The following is a 19,851-nucleotide window of genomic DNA, read 5'->3' on the forward strand; positions in this document are numbered from 1 at the left end:
ATTTAAAAGATTTTCAGTAAATTTTGGAATCAGATTAAAGATGAATTTTTCCTGAAGCTGAAGGATGAAGTAATTGAGAAAAACGACTTTTCCGTCAAGGACGAGTTTGCTCTGTCGGACGATTTCCCCCTGAAAGAAGACGACTGCCATAACATAATGATCCCAGAAGTCAAATTTACTCCGCAAGTGAAGAAGAAAAAGAAGAAACCGTTTAACGGACAGGTTCATTAGTTTTTTTTCCAAAAAAAGGTTTAAGATTTTTGAAGTTACCACTGTTTATTTTTTAGTTTTTCATTCTATTGTATTCTTCCGGATATGGATGTTCATATTCAAACACATCAGGTATCTAGTTCCGGATATGGAAGTTCATATTCAAACACATCAGGTATTTAGTTCCGGATATGGAAGTTCATATTCAAACACATCAGGTATCTAGTTCCGGATATGGATGTATCGTATAAGCAACTGGATATACATAATACAATCACTTACACACTATACACATGTACAGATAGAATACAGATTATATTTGGGTCCTTCCTATACTATAGTTAAACCTAGTGTCAGATCGTACAGGGTGTCTCTAAAATTCTAGTTGAGAATGATTTTTTATACAAGATACAAGATTTTGTTTGTCCCATTAGATCGGACAGTTTTCATTGATAACTATGTCCAAAAGATCGATTTAAATTTTAGGCTCTGGCATTAACCGCTGTTTTTAGAGACACCCTGTATTTGTAATATATTTTATCAGAATCATGAAAATTAATTTATATTCACCTCCCCTACCTAAGTCGTTAGAATATATCTACATATACTTTACTAAAAATACTTTTTTTAAATGTGATTAAGTCATTTGATTGAGCCCATCGACGTCTTTTTGTAAATGCTATTCTTTTGGTTCATTTCGCTTTTAATTCTATAAGGAGAACTATACAAACTTACAAAACTACATGACTGTTATAGAGTCTCCAATTTTCTTTATAATGACTCGATGAGTAATGACCCCGGCTGAATCTACCTTTATGTCTTTTTTTATAGATGAACAGCAGAAGACACTATTTAATTTTGTAAGTTGACCTATCAACTACCTAGGATGGATGACTCTGACCGGAACACGATCCATGGAACTGTAGAGTTAAGATCAGGAAACAGAGAGGATTTATTTAGTCCTGATGTTATAGATATACTCGTTAATATTATTTGCACAGGTAACTTATCACTTAGAAAAACAATCTGTTAACATTTTCTTTTTATATGCGTTTAAACTTTATTGGCTTACACTAAATTACATGATCACTTTTGGTAAGGTATTCTGAAAATACGGCTGGGAGGATCATGTTTATAATCCTATGATCTATGTATATTAAGGGTGTGGAGTTCAGTATCCTGATCATTACACCTGGGAGGATCATGTTTATAATCCTATGATCTATGTATATTAAGGGTGTGGAGTTCAGTATCCTGATCATTACACCTGGGAGGATCATGTGAGGGATATGGTTGAACTAGAGGACAAACATCATACTTTTAATACTCAGGTCTCAATCAACTAGATAAAGCTAGGCTCCCAGTGCGCTTTACTCTCCTCAATCTACCTTTTTATCTATCCTTTTAAATCTTACATATATTTGAGCATTTCTCTGCTTTTATCATACCAAACAAACAAAAATTGTTTGCAAAATTACAAGTTTTTAATGATGAAATTTTCATTTCTTGAAAATAATACTTTTGTGATTTACACAAGTAAAAAATGATGTGGTTTCTGACATTTTGTTTTTAAGTTATGAAAAGTTTAAGAATTATCTTGATAATTACTTTATGTACAGGTAACAGATTGTTAGGATTTTAACCTATTACTCTTATGTATAGGTAACAGATTGTGAAGATTCTAACATAATACTGGATGGGGAGTTTGAATGTCCAGATTGTGGTAATGGTTACAATACTCAGGCGGAAAGAGATGAACACAGGTTGTTGGATTTTTTCTTTATTTGAAAATAAATTTAGATAATTTTTTTTTTAAAAATTTTGGTTTGAACATTATGTTAAGAAATCCTTACAAAATTTGCATTAGTTTGTAATAGTCTTAAATTTCAGATTGACACTTGGGACAAGTGTGAAATTGGTTTGTTCACAATGTCAAATTCTTGTTCCGGATATGGAAGTTCATATTCAAACACATCAGGTATTTAGTTCCGGATATGGAAGTTCATATTCGAACACATCAGGTATTTAGTTCCGGATATAGAAGTTCATATTCAAACACATCAGGTATTTAGTTCCGGATATGGAAGTTCATATTCAAACACATCAGGTATCTAGTTCCGGATATGGAAGTTCATATTCAAACACATCAGGTATTTATTTCCGGTTCTGTAGGTTCATATTCAAACACATCAGGTATTTAGTTCCGGATATGGAAGTTCATATTCAAACACATCAGGTATTTAGTTCCGGATATGGATGTTCATATTCAAACACATCAGGTATCTAGTTCTGGATTTGGAGGTTCATACTGAAAACCACTTCTTAATTAATCTTTAAAATCCGGAGATTGTAATTAAATTGCTTTAAAATTGTTGTCGTTATCGAATTTTCAGTAAATTGTTTTACTGAATTGATATTTTTATTTTATATTGTTATTTATTTAGTATCGTTGTTGAATTGTTTTTATTGTTATTGAAATGGTATTGTTATCCATTTATCTTTTTATTATTGTTATCTATTTACTATTGATTTCTATTTATTATTGTTATCTATAATTGTGATTGTTATTGAATTAAAATTATAACTGTTATCGAATTGTTTCTTTAATGTATTGTTATTGAATTGGCATTGTCATGGATTGTTATGGTTATTCAATTGTTATTGTTAGTTAATTTCTATTTGTTTAGTCTGAAGTGAAGTGTGGTGAATGCGGAGACAAATTTAAAGATTTAAATGCACACATGATGGATTCACATTCAGGGTTTATGAGTGTTCTTCTATTACAAACAATAAGGTACATTTTCGGAGTAGGTAAATTTTTACTATGCACGGTGCTTTGAATTTTAGAAACTTTTCTTAAACTGAATCTTTAAACGCAAAATTTAAATTTTATGTTTTTAAGCACATCATTTTTTCTTACAAATGTATCTTCAATACTGTCATAATGATAATTCAAATATATTTGTACAGGTGTGCTGGTGATGGTAGTACCCAAGTCACCATAGAGGTCGTCTTAGCAACAGACGCAAGGTAAACCTAGAAGTCGTCTTAACAACATATTCCAGGTAAACCTATAGGTCGTCCAAATCTAGAAGTTGTCCTAATAACATTTTCCAGGTAAACCTTGAGGTCGCCCTAACAACATATTCCAGGTAAACTTAGAGTCGTCCTAACAACATATTCCAGGTAAACCTAGAGATCGTCCTAACAACATATTCTAGGTAAACTTAGAGGTTGTCCAAACAACAGACTCAAGGTCGTCCTAACAACATATTCCAGCTAAACTTAGAGATCGTCCTAACAACATATTCTAGGTAAACTTAGTGGTCTTCCTAACAACATATTCTAGGTAAACCTAGAGGTCGTCCTAACAAAATATTCCAGGTAAACTTAAATAGGTCGTACTAATAACATATTCCAGGTAAACCTAGAGAATGTCATAACGACATATTCTAGGTAAACATAGTGGTCGTCCTAACAACATATTCCAGGTAAACTTAGTGGTCTTCCTAACAAAATATTCCAAGTAAACTTAAATAGGTCGTACTAATAACTTATTCCAGGTAAACATAGTGGTCGTCCTAACAACATATTCCAGGTAAACTTAGTGGTCGTCATAACAATATATTCCAGGTATACCTAGAGGTCGTCCTAACAACATATTCCAGGTAAACCTAGAGGTCTTCCTAACAAAATAGTCCAGGTAAACTTAGAGGTCGTCCTAACAAAACAATTTCTTTGTCACGGTGATTTGATTTGTTTTTTACATGGATAGATCGAGGTATTAACGACATCACAAACTGCAGGATCTCTCTCTGTAATGTATTGAAATTAAAGCAAACAAAGCATTTACTATGAATGTACTTTTGTCAGTTACTCACTGGATAAGACATTTCCGCTGTCAATTTTAATTGATGGAGAAGAACAAATATTTACTTTTTTCAGGTTTTTAGCCTCAGAGGTCAAACCCTTCGCTCCTGAAGTAGAGGTCAAGTCTGCAAAAAGAGGTAGAAAAAGAAAACAGGAAATGTCTGATCAGGAAACAGAATTAAAAGCGGAAATAGTTGAGAAGAAACCTGCTTCTATCAAGGAAATCACCAAAATTGTTATCTAATTCATCAAAGCAGTAAAAAAAAGTTTCTTGCTAAAAATTGAACTTCAACCTCCCTTCTTTTTACAAAGTCAAACGGGTCTCCTGTACCATCCCGTCCATAAACACAGACAGGTTTCCGCCTGGTACATCAATTAATTTGCAACAGTTATTGCAGAATACGAAGGAAACAATTCCACTGTCTCACTTGAATAAAAATATCTAAATCTTTAGAAATTATCGCAGGGTTTTATTTAGGATTAATCTGTGAGAATATTGTACAATGTACATTGTACAGTTAACAACTATTACACCCAAAAATGGCACTTAAATCTGCCACTAATAGCTCTCGTAATCCCCAAAATATCGATTATCATATCATCTATTTATAAATTTGGCTTGTCTGGGTGTTTTGGTGTTTGTTTGTTTGTCTGTCTGTTTGTATCCAATAAACGTCAAAACGGCTGAACCGATCGGGCCCAATTTTTTTGTTGGACATCTAGGGACCCCAGGGAAGGTTTATGAATGATCAAAATTTCAAATAGTTGTCTCCATCAAAATTTGATCTTCATTAAATTTTTGAAAATTTTGAAAATCCACGAAATTTTTTGTGAAAATCTGCGAATTATTTTTGTTTTGTTTTACGATGTACACAAAGAGAACATGTTCACAATTAATTTAGAAGATGAGCGCGAAGCGCCCTCTAAGGCTAGTTTTTATAGAAATATGCCACAAAGTTGGGTCTTACACCTGGCACAAAATCTCTAGATCATCACCCCTGAACCAGTGGGGGGGGGGGGGGATTCCTTTTCTTCAAATTAACTCTTCTTAATTTAAAAGATTTTCAGTAAATTTTGGAATCAGATTAAAGATGAATTTTTCCTGAAGCTGAAGGATGAAGTAATTGAGAAAAACGACTTTTCCGTCAAGGACGAGTTTGCTCTGTCGGACGATTTCCCCCTGAAAGAAGACGACTACCATAACATAATGATCCCAGAACTCAAATTTACTCCGCAAGTGAAGAAGAAAAAGAAGAAACCGTTTAACGGACAGGTTCATTAGTTTTTTTTCCAAAAAAAAGGTTTAAGATTTTTGAAGTTACCACTGTTTATTTTTTAGTTTTTCATTCTATTGTATTCTTCCGTTTTTCTTTGAGTTCTATTTGCTTTTCTTTGAGTTCTATTTGCTTCTTCTGGTTTTCACAGTATATTAAGTTTTTATCTATTCTCTGTTCCTCTAGTTGTAAGTCGTTCTTTGTAGTCTGCCATCTTATGCTTTCTTATTTTGTTCTTTTCAGCATTCAACAGATATCCATTCATAACAGTTCTTACCGTAAATCTGAAGGTTATAACAGATCAATACCCTCCAAAACTATCCCCTGATATATCCTTCTTACTGTTTAGCCGTAGGTTGGGCCAGATCAGTACCCCCCTGATCTATCATTCTTACTGTTTATCTGTACTTGAAGCAGATCAGTACCCCCTGATCTATCCTTCTTACTGTTTATATGTAGGTTGGAGCAGATCAGTACCCCCTGATCTATCCTTCTAACTGTTTATCTGTAGGTTGGAGCTGATCAGTACCCCCTGATCTATCCCTTACTGTTTATCTGTATGTTGGAGCTGATCAGTACCCCCTGATCTATCCCTTACTGTTTATCTGTAGGTTGGAGCAGATCAGTACCCTCCTGATCTATCGTTCTTACTGTTTATCTGTAGGTTGGAGCAGATCAGTACCCTCCTGATCTATCGTTCTTACTGTTTATCTGTATGTTGGAGCAGATCAGTGCCCCCTGATATATCCTTCTTACTGTTTATCTGTAGGTTGGAGCAGATCAGTACCCTCCTGATCTATCGTTCTTACTGTTTATCTGTAGGTTGGAGCAGATCAGTACCCCCTGATATATCCTTCTTACTGTTTATCTGTAGGTTGGAGCAGATCAGAACCCCCTGATATATTCTTCTTACTGTTTATCTGTAGGTTGGAACAGATCAGTACCCCCTGATATATCCTTCCCACTGTTTATCTGTAGGTTGGAACAGATCAGTACCCTCCTGATCTATCATTCTTACTGTTTATCTGTAGGTTGGAGCAGATCAGTACCCCCCTGATCCATCATTCTTACTGTTTATCTGTAGGTTGGAACAGATCAGTACCCCCTGATCTATCCTTCTTACTGTTTATCTGTAGGTTGGAACAGATCAGTACCCTCCTGATCTATCTGAACGAGATAGAGCGCTCTGTCCTCCAGTAAGCCTACCCAAGAACTTCTTCAAGTCTGGCACCAGGATCTGGTCGAAACTTCCAGTCAGGGATAAGTGAAAAAAAAACAGATTTTTCGAAAATTATTTTATTCTGTCAAATCCATGTTTCTGTATAAGCTGCTGAAAAAAAAACCTATTTTAAAAATGGAGTTTCAGGTAGATAGATAGGTAGAAATTTTAAAACTAAAAATTCTTTTTGACTTTCTCACTGAACAGAGTTCATCAATGTGAGCTATGTGGGTTTTCTGCTAAAACGAAAAATAAATACAGGAAATAAATCAATTAAATAGAGAATTTTTTGTTCTATAATTTACATTAAAAATCATTTTAGAGATAAATGGTTAAATAAATTCTCAATTTGAGTCTAGATTGATTTTTAATCTTCAGGGAGAAACAGGATCATTTGATGAAATGGCATTTCTCCAAGGTAATTGATTTTAATCTTAAAATGTTTTTAAATTTTGCGAAATTATTTACCAAGAAGTTTAATTTATACAGCTGAGAATAGCCTAGAAATATAAAAAGTTGAACATTAAATTGATATGAATATGATTATTGAAAATTGTCTAGCGGATAGAGCGTATCCTGCCAATGACCGGAAAGAAACCATTTATGTGCCCACTGTGCCCTTATTCGGGTAAAGATCGGCAGTGTGTTGTTCGGCACTATACAGGTATTAAGACGTTTTATTCATTGTTTTTACATCAGAAGTCAGATTATTTTTTCGGTAATTTCGGGATCGAGTATTGGACTTCATCTTTGCAGATCCATGGATTAATTTAATTCTCTTCGATATCCCGTGGTGTTGATATCCTGCGTGGATAACTTAATGATCAAGGAAGCATTAATCCTAAAATTTAAAAGTACCCCCATCTGATATTGAGATAAGTGTCCAGAGCTGGGAACTTTTGAATAGTGGATATCAGATTAATGCTTGATCCACTCTTTTTCTTAATCTCCAGATTAAATAAGGCTTGTTCTCCTCATGTTATTAATCTCCAGATTAATTAACCGATCGGGATTAAGGATATCCCATTCTAAAGTTTTCAGCTCAGTATCAACAATATCCAATCAAAAGTTCTTTCGTCTTGTTGACTATAATCTAGTCGAGAATGAGAAAGAAAAAAAGATTTCAATCTTACATGAATCTTACTTTTTTTTGACAACCATCAGGGAAAAGAGCGCTGGCTTTATTTATTCGTTTTTGTTTTGTTCAGGGAAACACCAGGCCCTTGACGTGTGGATGGCGGAGTTCCTTGACGCAATGATCTCAAAATCCCTGACCGAGGATATTCTCGACAACGTAGAGAATGTCAACATCAATCCAAAGTAATTTGATTTACAATCAGTGCTTAGGATCCGGATCCGGAACAGGATCCAAGGGGGGAAAATATCAACCAAAAATTTCAACAACAAAAAAATTTCATTCTCAAAAACCAAATCTGAACTGTTGAAAAAAGAGAGATTATAAATATTTTCTGATCTTTAAATGGTTCATCATGTTTCAGCATAAAAATAAGCGAAAAAAAGAAGAGAAATAATTTGACAATTCTGCTTTGCTAAAATAAATTCAGCAAATCCGGATCCTTTATTCCCCTTGCGGATTCAGGCATCAAAATTAAATGGATCCTAAGCACTGTTTACAATTCTTTGAACGAGATAAATCAGGGGTTTGTAAGTTTCAAACATTATTTTCGTGTATTTATAAATGTTATTAAAATATGAAAAATGGAACATCACTAATAATACAATATTATTATTATTATAAAAAATCAACAATTACAGTCAAAGTATCACTTCATGTGTTATCCTTCAAGCATAAGAAAAACCAATTTATCCGGTTACACAAAGCTAATTTATCCGGTTAAGAAAAACTAATTTATCTGGTTACATAAAGCTAATTTATCCAGTTACATAAAACTAATATATTCGGTTACATAAAGCTAATTTATCCGGTTACATAAAACTAATTTATCCGGTTAAATAAAGCTAATTTATCCGGTTACGAAAAACTAATTTATCTGGTTATACAAAACTAATTTATTCGGTTACATAAAGCTAATTTATCTGGTTACATAAAACTAATTTATCCGGTTACATAAAGCTAATTTATCCGGTTACATAAAACTAATACAAAATATTTTTGTTCTTTTAATATCTGTTAAATAAGAAAAGTTGAGATTGAAAACATCAGATTTTAATATTCGCATTTTACTTTAGTTTGACGTGGCATGAACGGAAAATAGAAATGCTGTTTCAATATGAAAAGAAATGTTTACAAAATGTGCAATAAATTTTTACCAAAAACTGTTTCTATGTCGTAATTCATAGATTCAAAAAAAGTCATATTCCAAACTTTGATGGACCATTATTTGCGTATGTGACTACTAACTAAAAGTCGTCAAAATGCTAAGTTTACCGACAGTAACTATAAAATTTAATCAACAAAATAAATAATGTGATTTAATTTAGACCTGGCGAAACCCAAATTCCTGGAAGGGGGAAAATAGTGAACAACAGAGGTTAGGAAGAAAAAATTGTGTTAAAAATTTTGATTTTCTATCTTGTCGGAATATTATAAAAATTGTATATTTATTTTAGCGGATTTAAAAGAGTTTCTATCTGGGAGTGATTATACACCGGATCCTCAACGAAAGCATTTTTGTGATGAGTGTGAACAAATCTTTCCTTCAAACAGTGCTCTCAAGAGCCACAAGCTGATCGATCATAATCCAAGGTTAGAAAACAGATTTACTAATTTCTCATTTTCATATCCCGTGCCGTGATGGTCAAACTTCAAGTGAGGGATCCAGTATTTCATCTTCAAATTTAAAAGTGTCCTTATTGGATATTGAGATGAGATCAAGCTTTCAAGATTAACAATATCCACACACAAATTTGGATCTTAGGCGTCATTATTATATTTTTAGGAAATCAGAAATCAACAACATTAATTATCTTTGCCTCCTATTTAGCCTTAAATATGATTTATCAGCAGAGCAAGATTGGGAAAATATATTAAGAAAATATGAAGTCCGCCTATTAGTAGGGTTTCAAGTGAAATTAGGAAATTTAATGCGAAATTTCGCGAAAATTTTCGCTAAATTGTTGCATATTTTTTTTCTCACATAATGACGCAAAGTTTTTACTTCCTTTGGCAAAATTCATTTCCGCTAATAAATGCAAACTTCGGAAGACAATTTTCGCAAAATTTCTCATTTTTTCGCGTAACTTTTCGTTCGCTGGAAACTTTCCATTACAAACGGTAAAGCTTACTCCAGACTTGATTTGTAAAGTCAATTCGAGATTGCAATGCGAAGTTAGGACGCCTCTAATTAAGTCCGATTTAAAATGGTTTGAGGAAAGATATATCTTTTTATCTGAAGAATAAACCAACTTGAATAATTTTGTTATGTAGTGAGAAGACAAGATGGGAAAAAGAGGCACGGATTGGAGTTGAAGAATTTAGAAGCCTGCGATTACGAAACCGACAAGAATCAGATACGATCGCTGAGATCGCTTCCAACTCACAGGAAACCGATTTCAACTCAGAGAATTCTCCGAATGTTGAAACTAAATCAGAAAAAATTCTAAAATTAGGTAAACTAATTCATGTTTTATTAAAACTCTTCCTTGGAAAGAAAATAGATTTTTATTTCCATCTGAAGTTTCTTCTAAAGAATTAGAAATATATTGTTATCATAAATTTGTTGGTATGATGTTGACACATTATTAAAGACAAGATGATATTTCAGAGGATGAAGAGGGAGGAGGCTTAAAATGTTTATCGTGTTCTAATGCAAAAATATCTGCCAAGCTTAAATCGATCGCTCAGCTCAAGGCAAGTATCTTTCAACGGGGGGGAAATCTACAGGTGTAGAAAATCTCTATCAGTAAAACGGGATGGGGTTTAAAAAAACGTATCTGATACCTGACATCATCCACTGTGCATAAAGAAAAGTATTGCTTGCATTGTCAAAGAAATATTAATAAATAACTTTTTGAAAGCTATAGAAAATATTTTCTTAATAGGGCTGATACAGTTTACCCCACATGATTTTGAGACATCGAAAGAATTTATGAAATGCCATCTTGACAATTTGTCAATGGGTTTTATTCAGGGAGTAAGGAATAGAAGGGAGAACAACTGACGCGGCCCGCCCTACCATATGATTATACATGCTTTGCAGACGGTACTAAGAAATATTTGTCTGATGTACAATTACCGTGTATACAATAACCTTTTCTGAATATTTCTTATACAAATGGAGTACCCGTCTGCAAAGCATGTATAATCATATGGTAGGGGGAACCGTGTCAGTTGTATCTCCCTTCTATTCCTTACTCCCTGGTTTTATTTCTATACCTAAATCTAAGTAATTGCAAAAAATAAATAAAAACCTATGAATATGCAGGAATAGTTTAAAGACCTCCATGTATAATCATCTAATTAAAAAACTAAATATCTGCAGTATTTCTTTGTCAGAAAGTTAAGAATACGACATTTTATAAATTCTTACGATATCTCTTTATATTTGAACTTAATGGTATATAATCTATATAATAAAACAAAATATTCGTATATATATGTCACTAATAGCCGGCCTAACGGCTGGACCTTATAGGCTGACATTTTTTGTGGACACTCATGGGTAGACAGGGTTGTCTCAGGCTAAACAAATAATTCAAAAAAATTTTGTTTCATGATTTTTTTTTCAAATTTTTAAAAAGTTTTTTTTCCACGGGCAACGCCGGGTACTCCAGCTAGTTGTATATAAATTAAAATATTTGAAGGTTATCTGTTTTAAAGAACCTCTAATCTCATAAACACAATAAACTCAAAATTTTTAGAAAACATATTTGAATTTTTTCCAAATTTAGGATCACATCCAGAACAACCATATGGACCTGTGCAGACTAAAATACTTCGTGGCGTGTGAAACAAAAAATTCATCACACGCTAAATCTTTTTTCTACACGCTTTGCAGTAACTGCGGCCAGTGCTTCTCTCAGGTGACATTAATCTCCCATGTATGCATTAATCAAGATTAAATGTTAAAATCTTAAAATTTGTCAGAATAAATATTTGGCTATTTTTTAGCTAGAATGACCCAACCCTCTTAATCCAAATGTATAAAGTTGCTTGATTATTTTATTTATTTTATCGATAAAAAATAATAATTTAGAATTTATTTTGTTTAGAATTCGAATGATAGTATTCTGGAAAAGCACAAAGATGAACATAGATCGGAGGAGGAAGAGGAAGAAGGAGATGAAGAGAAAGAAGAGAATGAAAGCAGAATAAAGGACGAGGTTGGTGATGGTGATATTAAAGAAGATGCTGAGGAAGAAATTGACACTGAAAACTTGGAAGAATCTCTCAGCCCCGGACTCAAACAGGGACAAAAGGTAAGATTTAAAGATGTTTTTTATTTTTAGATTTTTAGGCCAATTAGTCTCTAAATAAAGTGTGCGAAGGCTGATTAATATCTAAATATAAATTTTTAGCTGACAAATATCTAAATAGTGAATACAGTGAAGGCTGATTATTCACTAAATACGTTGTTGCTGATTTATCTTTGAATGTTTTTTAGCTGATTAATCTTTAATATTGTGTACGTTTGAATTTGTATCTGACAGTGAATATATTGTAGGCTGTAATTAATCTTTGAATATGAATCATAGCTGATTAATCTCTCAATAAATTGTAGCTGATTAATCTCAGAATATATTATAGCTGATTAATCTCCGAATATATTATAGCTGGTTAATCTCTGAATATATTGTACGCTGATTATTCTCTGAATATACTGTACGCTGATTAATTTCTGAATATATTGTACGCTAATTAATCTCTGAATATATTACGCTGATTAATTTCTGAATATATTTTAGGAAAGGGAACTGAAAGACGAGTTTATAGATTCGATAGATGACAGGTACAAATTAAAATTCCTATAAATACTTTTGTTATCGGTTGATACACTACATTCATGCTTGCTGTATCAAAGACCTCTCAGATTTTAAACAATAACTTATGTTCAATCAAACCACCATGGACCGACTAGGGAGGGGGTCGGTTTCTTTTATTTTAATTCAATCGCGTTCTGGTCTAAAGTTCATCAATCTTTAAACTTACGAAATTATCTTTTTAACTTCTCATTTAAAAGGCATATGCTGGCAAAAAAGTAATAAAGAGAAAAGGCGAAAAAAAAGTCAATATGTCAAATTGTGAGAGAAAGTCACAACTTGCTAGACCGAACTTGTTAGATAAGCGCGAAGCATCTCCAGATTGCGTTGATATGTTTTTATATAAAAGTATGGGAAAACGACAGTACAAGATGCAACATATATTACAACAGAACAAGTTTCAGATTGTAAGGGTTCCCTCTTGAAATAATTTGTTTTGAAATCAGAACTTTTGTGTTGTGGAAGCCGGAGATCAAGCATTGATCTCTGTAAATTATTCCTTTTCAATATCCCGTGATGTGTCCATATCCTGCCCCTGCAAGGATACTAAAATGAATGTATCTAGCATTGATCCTCTAATTCAAAATTGTCCACATTGGATATCGAGATCAAGCAATTATGATTCTCCTCGCAATAGCTTCGATCTTTGATTATTTAGTTTGGTGGATAGGGTGGAGTCAGAACCTAAACTCAGTGCTCATAGAAACATCGGAAATGGAAAGGATAGCGGAAGTTCCGACGAAAATATCGACGAATTGGACGAATTTTTAAACGACAGCGATGGTAAGAAATGTTTTACATTACATATTTAAATTTTGTTATTTCATTAATGTAAGTCATAAAGGTTTAATTTTAGTTTGTTTTAAAAAAGATTTTTAGTTCCTACTTATTCATTTTACTTTGTTATTCTCCAGGTTCTTCTAAAACTGAAGTTAAGGGGTATACTCGAGGGGTGGAAGGGTCTAGAAGATGCCCCTGTAAAAACTGCTGTGATCCAACTTACATCCCGGTCAATGGTGTCAGGTACGCTTTATAATTTTTTTTCATTTCTATTTTTGGGGATGGAGGAGGGTTTGTTGAAGCATGGTTGTATGGTAAGATTTAAAGGTTTTGATACAATGAATACGCTACATTGTACTNTATTAAACCTTGTGTTAAAGTATCTAACCTTACTATTAAACCTTGTGTTAAAGTAGCTAACCTTACTATTAAACCTTGTGTTAAAGTATCTAACCTTACTATTAAACCTTGAGTTTAAGTATCTAACCTTACTATTTATCCTTGTGTTAGAGTATCTAATTTTACAATTAAACCTTGTGTTAAAGCAAGGTTATAATGTAAGGAAAGGTAAGTGCAGTTGAGTATACTCTGCGTACATATTGAAACCAGTTCTCCCTTGGAGGAATTTGCAAACAAGAATAGATGCATCAGTGTTCGTTTAGTATCCGAGGAGGATAAAAAGCATTGAATTTTGAAAGTTTTGATAATTCAAATAATAATTTCCTATGACCAGAATATGTCATTGATTTTTTATGTGAAAGACTGATCCCATGTCAGGCTGTGACATCCTTCCTGTGTTTACATTACCGCCCAGAGACAGCACACTGCAGTACAAAAGATGTATACACAGCTGAAATAACTTTCCTTGAATTATAACCTTGTGTTAAAGTATCTTACCTTACTATTACACCTTGAGCTTAAAGTTCCATGCTATAAAAAAACTATCTTTAATACATTAATCACTAAAATGTAAACGCATATTTTATCTATTTCATTTTTACCAATATTTTCGTTTCATGTTTTTTTTCCAGGGTTCATACCTGTATACTGAAACACGAGTGTACAAAAACATTTACAAAGATTGCACATCTCAAGGTAACTCTCAGCCTGCCCAAAAATTAATAAATAAGGTGCAACTTGTTAAAGGGATTGTAAAGGAAAAATGATAGGGTTTATGGACTGAAACCTGAGCCTCGAGACCCATATGAGCTTTATCTGATGTTCCTGTCTCGGGAAATTGATATGTTTAACTGTGTCAAATTTATGCGAAAATTTAAATGTATCAATTTTTGTGTAATTTTTTTCAACAGATCATATTCAGCAAATACGCAACTCAACTGAAAACAACGATATCCCACAGGTGCCTGAAAAACTCCCACCAATGGCAGTGCAGTATCACGTGATGCAGACGGAGACGCATGAACATCAGATAGAACTCCTATGAGTCTCGATCAACTCCTAAAATGCTTAGGTTTCAACCTATACCCCCTTTCATTTTTCCTTTACAGTCCCTTTAACAAGTTGATCCTTGTTTATTAGCTATTTTAGTATAACATTATTCAATAAAAAGCTTACTATTAATGCATTTGAATTATAACTTTAAAAAAAATCAAAATGGGAACCCACTCTTTGATGCTTTCATATTAAATTTTAATAATATTTTAATATTTTCAAAATGCCTGACGCTCAGTTCCATAATGGAAAACAGTCCTTTTAATATTTGTTCTATTCAGGCGCATATCCGAGCTAACAACAACGAGAGACCCTATACTTGCTCCTGGAAGGTGTTTAGATATTATTCTAGATGAATCCTTTCATAATGATACTTTTCATAAATATATTTTTATTAGATAGTTTTACAANATAGTTTATAAGATAGTTTTATAAAAATAGTTTATAAGATAGTTTTATAAAAATAGTTTATAAGATAGTTTTATAATAATAGTTTATAAGATAGTTTTATAAAAATAGTTTATAAGATAGTTTTATAGAGATCAACTATGGATCTAGTATTAAAGACATTCTTTCAGGGTTGCCATAAAAGTTTTGTCCGCCGGGATGAGTTAAAGAGGCATGCTTGGATCCATACTGGTGAAACAAGGTTAACGATTTTCTATTAAACAGATTATTATTTCAAATCCAAATGGTCATGAATAGAAAGTGCCATGAATGCTTTACAATTACTACTGTTTTCAAATAAAAACAATAATATGTAGTTTTCTATAAATTTTTTTTTAAATCTCTTTTCCTTAAAACGCAAATTTAACTTATCAATTGAAACAAGTAAAATATTTAAAATTTGTTTAAAATTTAGAAATTATAATAATTTATCTCGGTGAGTGGACTAAACTTGAATCTATAATGTTATTGATCAAGGTTTCGATGTGACTGTGGGCGAGGTTACGGGCGTGCAGATCACTACAGGAACAAAATATGTTTCAGACAAAATAGGCTAATCATTAAATTTTACTTTCATGGACTTCTATACTTGTCAAATTTCACTTTTTTCTCATCTAAATTAAGCGTAAGAAACAAAGAATAAAATTTTATTTTTATGAATTTTTTTCTCAAAAAAAACTTGATATTACAGTTTGACAAAGAAGATTAATATCTTTTAGCTAAAATATCCGAAGAATCTCTTAAAACATTTTGTATTAGGACCCATGCTCTCAAGTGTAGTCTTTCTACCGTTGATATCACCACACTGGACGAATTGGCAGGGAGAACGAAGACGAATGACGAATAACTAAAAGAAAAGGCTGATTGATAAATGATAACTGTACAGAGTTATAAAAAAAAACCTTTGCAGAATTGATATTAGTACCTTCCAATGATTTTAGTAGAACATTTATTATCCACCTTTATATATGTTTTAAGATGAAAATTACTCATTTCTAAAATACTCAAATAATATTATTAACCTGGCCTAGCACTGAAGATATTTATAAATGCTCTCTTTAATATTATGATTCTTGTTATTTAAATTTTACGTTTATTTTAGATAAATAAATATCGTTCATGAATTACATTTATCCAAATATATATGGAGAATAATATCCTCTGTTGAATACTCGGCCAAATCCGTGTCCTCCGTGATAATGGCCTCCGTGCAAATGTCCGAAATGTCCTGAAAAATTGATAGCAATTAAGATGACCCTGCATTAATCCTAAACAGGCTGTAGTGTTTTGTCCTAGCAGGGTAGGGTCCAGGGCTGAAAAAAGTACGGTCTTTGAAAAAAATATAAAATAGCCCATAACTTTTTTGTGATTAAAGCTTCAGATCTAAAAACTATATTTCTGAAAAGCCCTTTAAAATGTAGAAACATGTGTCATATTTTGTAATTTGCTTAAAACAAAAAAATTTCATTTTTTACCCTTTTTTAGGCATTTTTTTCCACCCTCCCTAGCACCTAAACTATTAAAGTTATCGGTGTAATTTTTTCTTTGAGCTGGCCGAAATATTGGGCTATGAACATGCATTTCAACCCTATACCTATTCTCTAAGGCCTTTTTCTGGTGGGGGGGGGGGCGCCAAACGCCCCCCCAGTCTATACATAGATTCAGATCCCCCAGCCTTTATAGGGTTAAAATGTACCAGAAACAATTCATCAAATTTCATTGTAGAAAAATTGACGTTAAATAATTAATCGGTCCTTTTCTATCTTGCTGTTGAAACCCACTAACAACTTTTAGGTTATAAACTAAACAAAGATATTTTTGCCACTGATAAATCTTTTTAATAAATTTTAAATTGAGCATTTAAAAAAAATTCAGAAGTGTTCATTAATTACCTCTTAATACCCTGGCCTCGCGTTTATAAATAAAATGACTCAATCCCTGCGGACTTCGTGCCTCGAAGCTAGTCCCTCCGTAATGATGAAGTCCAATACCAGGCCCAAATCCGTAAAATCCATGAAGACCGTGTCCGTATAATGCAGCTGCGACACTGTGATGAAGATCTCGTTTTCCTCGGTTCTGGTGTCCATGGTGTCCGTGATCAACTAAACAATGAATAGAAAATTAATCTTTTATTTATTATTTTTAACTGTTGCTCGATCTTCCAGCCTTTTCTCTTTCGATAAAACAATAAAACATTTTTTTGTGAATTTACAACTTTTTGCAATTCTGAGGTTCTATAAACCTTCCCTGGTCCCACACAAAATTTTGGTCCGATAGGTTAAGCCGTGACGTTTATTGGATACGAACAAGCTGACAGACAAAGAAAAGTATATTTATATAATCAATCTTTTCTAAAGTCTTAATACCTTAGAAATACTTACATGGTTTAAAATTGAAATAATCTAGATAATGATGAAGATGAGCAAATTCACTGTGCGAATCTTCTTCATGCACTAGTTCATCATGAATGTCGTCTTCGTGATGGACTGTTTCCTCATGGTCATTTTCGTGATGAAGGTTGTCGTCGAATTCAAACTCATGATCGATATCAATTTCTTGATCAAATTCATGATGAATATGATCTTTATGTCCAAAATTAAAATTGAAATGATGATGAGGTCCGAATTCATGTTTAATATCTTGGTTTATGAAATCTTGAACAGTTAGCGCCGATCTTTTACCTACGAAATATTTTGGATTTAACTTTATTAAAATCATATTCTTCCCCGTCTTTTTTTCACGCCAAGAATTTGGACATTTGAATAGCTTTTTCTCATCACAAGAATCTTCTAAAACAAAACAAAAATAATATACGAAATTGAAGATAAACAATAATAACCCCATTAAATAAAACTAATCATGAAAACCAATGTTTATGGAGAGATCATGTTTTCCCTAGCCCTGGTTATAATGATTTCAGACTTGTTTGTGAAGCGTAGATATTGTTTTTAACGAGCAACCGGTAAACCGGAAATAGATTGGTGTCGCCCCAGCCAGATCATGTTCAGAATGTACTAGAATAATTTTGGTCTGGATCATTGGATATCTTTCGGGCGTAAGACCCTATTTTCTCTAGTTTTCCTTATGACTTGATTAAAAATTCTCAAGGTTTCAAATTTTCAAAAATCCCACCTAAGTGATGAACATCATAACCATATCCATACCAAGGACTGTTTACTTCCACATAGTAGGATCCTAGATACAAGATAGAGATTAATTTAGGACCCTAGTTACAGGATAAAGATTATATTAGAACCCTAGATACAGATTATAGTAGGACCCTAGATACAGGATATAGATTATAATAGAATCCTAGATACACATTATAGTAGGACCCTAGATACAAGATAGAGATTAATGTAGGACCTTAGATACGATAAAGAATATAGTATCCTAGACACAAGATAATGATTATAATAGGACCCTAGATACAGGATACAGTTTATAGTAGGACCCTAGATACAGGATACAGATTAGAGTACAATCCAAGATACAGGATACAGATTATAGTTGGACCCTAGATACAGGATACAGATTACAAGTAAGACCCTAGATACAGGATACAGATTATAGTAGGACCCTAGATACAGGATACAGATTATAGTAGGATCCTAGATACAGGATACAGATTATAGTAGGACCCTAGATACAGGATACAGATCATAGTAGGATCCTAGATACAGGATAGAGATTTTATTAGGATCCTAGATACAGGATACAGATTATAGTAGGATCCTAGATACAGGATACAGATTTTAGTTGGACCCAAGATACAGAATACTGATTATAGTAGGATCCTAGATACAGGATTCAGATTATAGTAGGACCCTAGATACGGGATACATATCATAGTAGGATTCTAGAAACAGGATACAGATTATAGTAGGATCCTAGATACAGGATACAGATTATATTAGAATCCTAGATACAGTATACAGATAGGAGCTTGTTGGACCCTAGATACAGGATACAGATTATATTAGGATCCTAAATACAGTATACAGATAAGAGCTTGTTGGACCATAAATACAGGATACAGATTATATTAGGATCCTAAATACAGGATACAGATAAGAGCTCGTTGGACCCAACCGTTTCAGAACACAGATTTTAATCGTAAAAGCAGCCAGTATAATTATTTTTAAGATTATTAAATGATTTTTTTTAGTTTGAAAATATTCTTTCCTATTCCAGGTCCAAAATATCCAAAAGGTGATCTCTTGACAATCCTCTGAAAAAATAATTATTTAGAAAACGTTATCTGCTGAAAACACTAAATTTAGATAATAACTAACTCATAACGAATAACTTAGCGCCCATACAAATTCAGAAAATTGCAACATATGACTTAGACCGTGAAAAAATCAATTTTATTTCAAACAAATCATCTTTCGCCACATTTGTATATAGTTTATATTTTATAATATTTTTTGATTAGTTTGTTTTGAAATTGATAATTTCTCTTGTCGCTTGCGCAACTATCTAAGAATGCCGCGCACCACTCACATTTTTCGAAAACGTTTTCTATAAAATATAAACTATATACAAATGTGGCGAAAGATAATCGATGACTATAGGTTGTAATATCTCAATGATTTGTTTGAAATTAAATTGATTTTTACGGTCTAAGTTGTATGT

The 19,851-nt window shown here is 32.8% G+C and overlaps 1 protein-coding gene across 3 annotated transcripts; it reads left to right on the top strand.

Annotated features, from left to right (window-relative positions):
- Positions 1-1,062: 1,062 nt before the first annotated feature.
- On the top strand, positions 1,063-16,337 carry LOC111717040 (zinc finger protein 84). Of its 3 annotated transcripts, XM_023492555.1 has the most exons (27): positions 1,063-1,211; positions 1,447-1,541; positions 1,873-1,973; positions 2,101-2,188; positions 2,898-3,004; positions 3,181-3,240; positions 4,156-4,300; positions 5,165-5,353; positions 6,491-6,612; positions 6,781-6,834; positions 6,952-6,991; positions 7,135-7,237; positions 7,782-7,893; positions 9,037-9,086; positions 9,166-9,301; positions 9,983-10,164; positions 10,320-10,405; positions 11,446-11,577; positions 11,767-11,973; positions 12,460-12,503; positions 13,193-13,317; positions 13,449-13,557; positions 14,346-14,409; positions 15,048-15,098; positions 15,345-15,415; positions 15,691-15,738; positions 15,973-16,337. In XM_023492555.1, exons 1-27 carry the CDS (start codon positions 1,097-1,099, stop codon positions 16,058-16,060), a joined length of 2,724 nt encoding a protein of 907 aa, XP_023348323.1. In that variant the 5' UTR covers positions 1,063-1,096; the 3' UTR covers positions 16,061-16,337. The 3 variants fall into 3 exon arrangements, with proteins under 3 accessions (XP_023348323.1, XP_023348324.1, XP_023348325.1); XM_023492556.1 differs by lacking the exons at positions 1,063-1,211; positions 1,447-1,541; positions 1,873-1,973; positions 2,101-2,188 and adding an exon at positions 2,397-2,446; XM_023492557.1 differs by lacking the exons at positions 1,063-1,211; positions 1,447-1,541; positions 1,873-1,973; positions 2,101-2,188 and adding an exon at positions 2,460-2,489.
- The last annotated feature ends 3,514 nt before the right edge of the window (positions 16,338-19,851 follow it).

This window comes from Eurytemora carolleeae, unplaced genomic scaffold (genome assembly GCF_000591075.1).
Source record: "Eurytemora carolleeae unplaced genomic scaffold, Eaff_2.0 scaffold2333, whole genome shotgun sequence".
NCBI lineage: Eukaryota > Metazoa > Arthropoda > Copepoda > Calanoida > Temoridae > Eurytemora > Eurytemora carolleeae.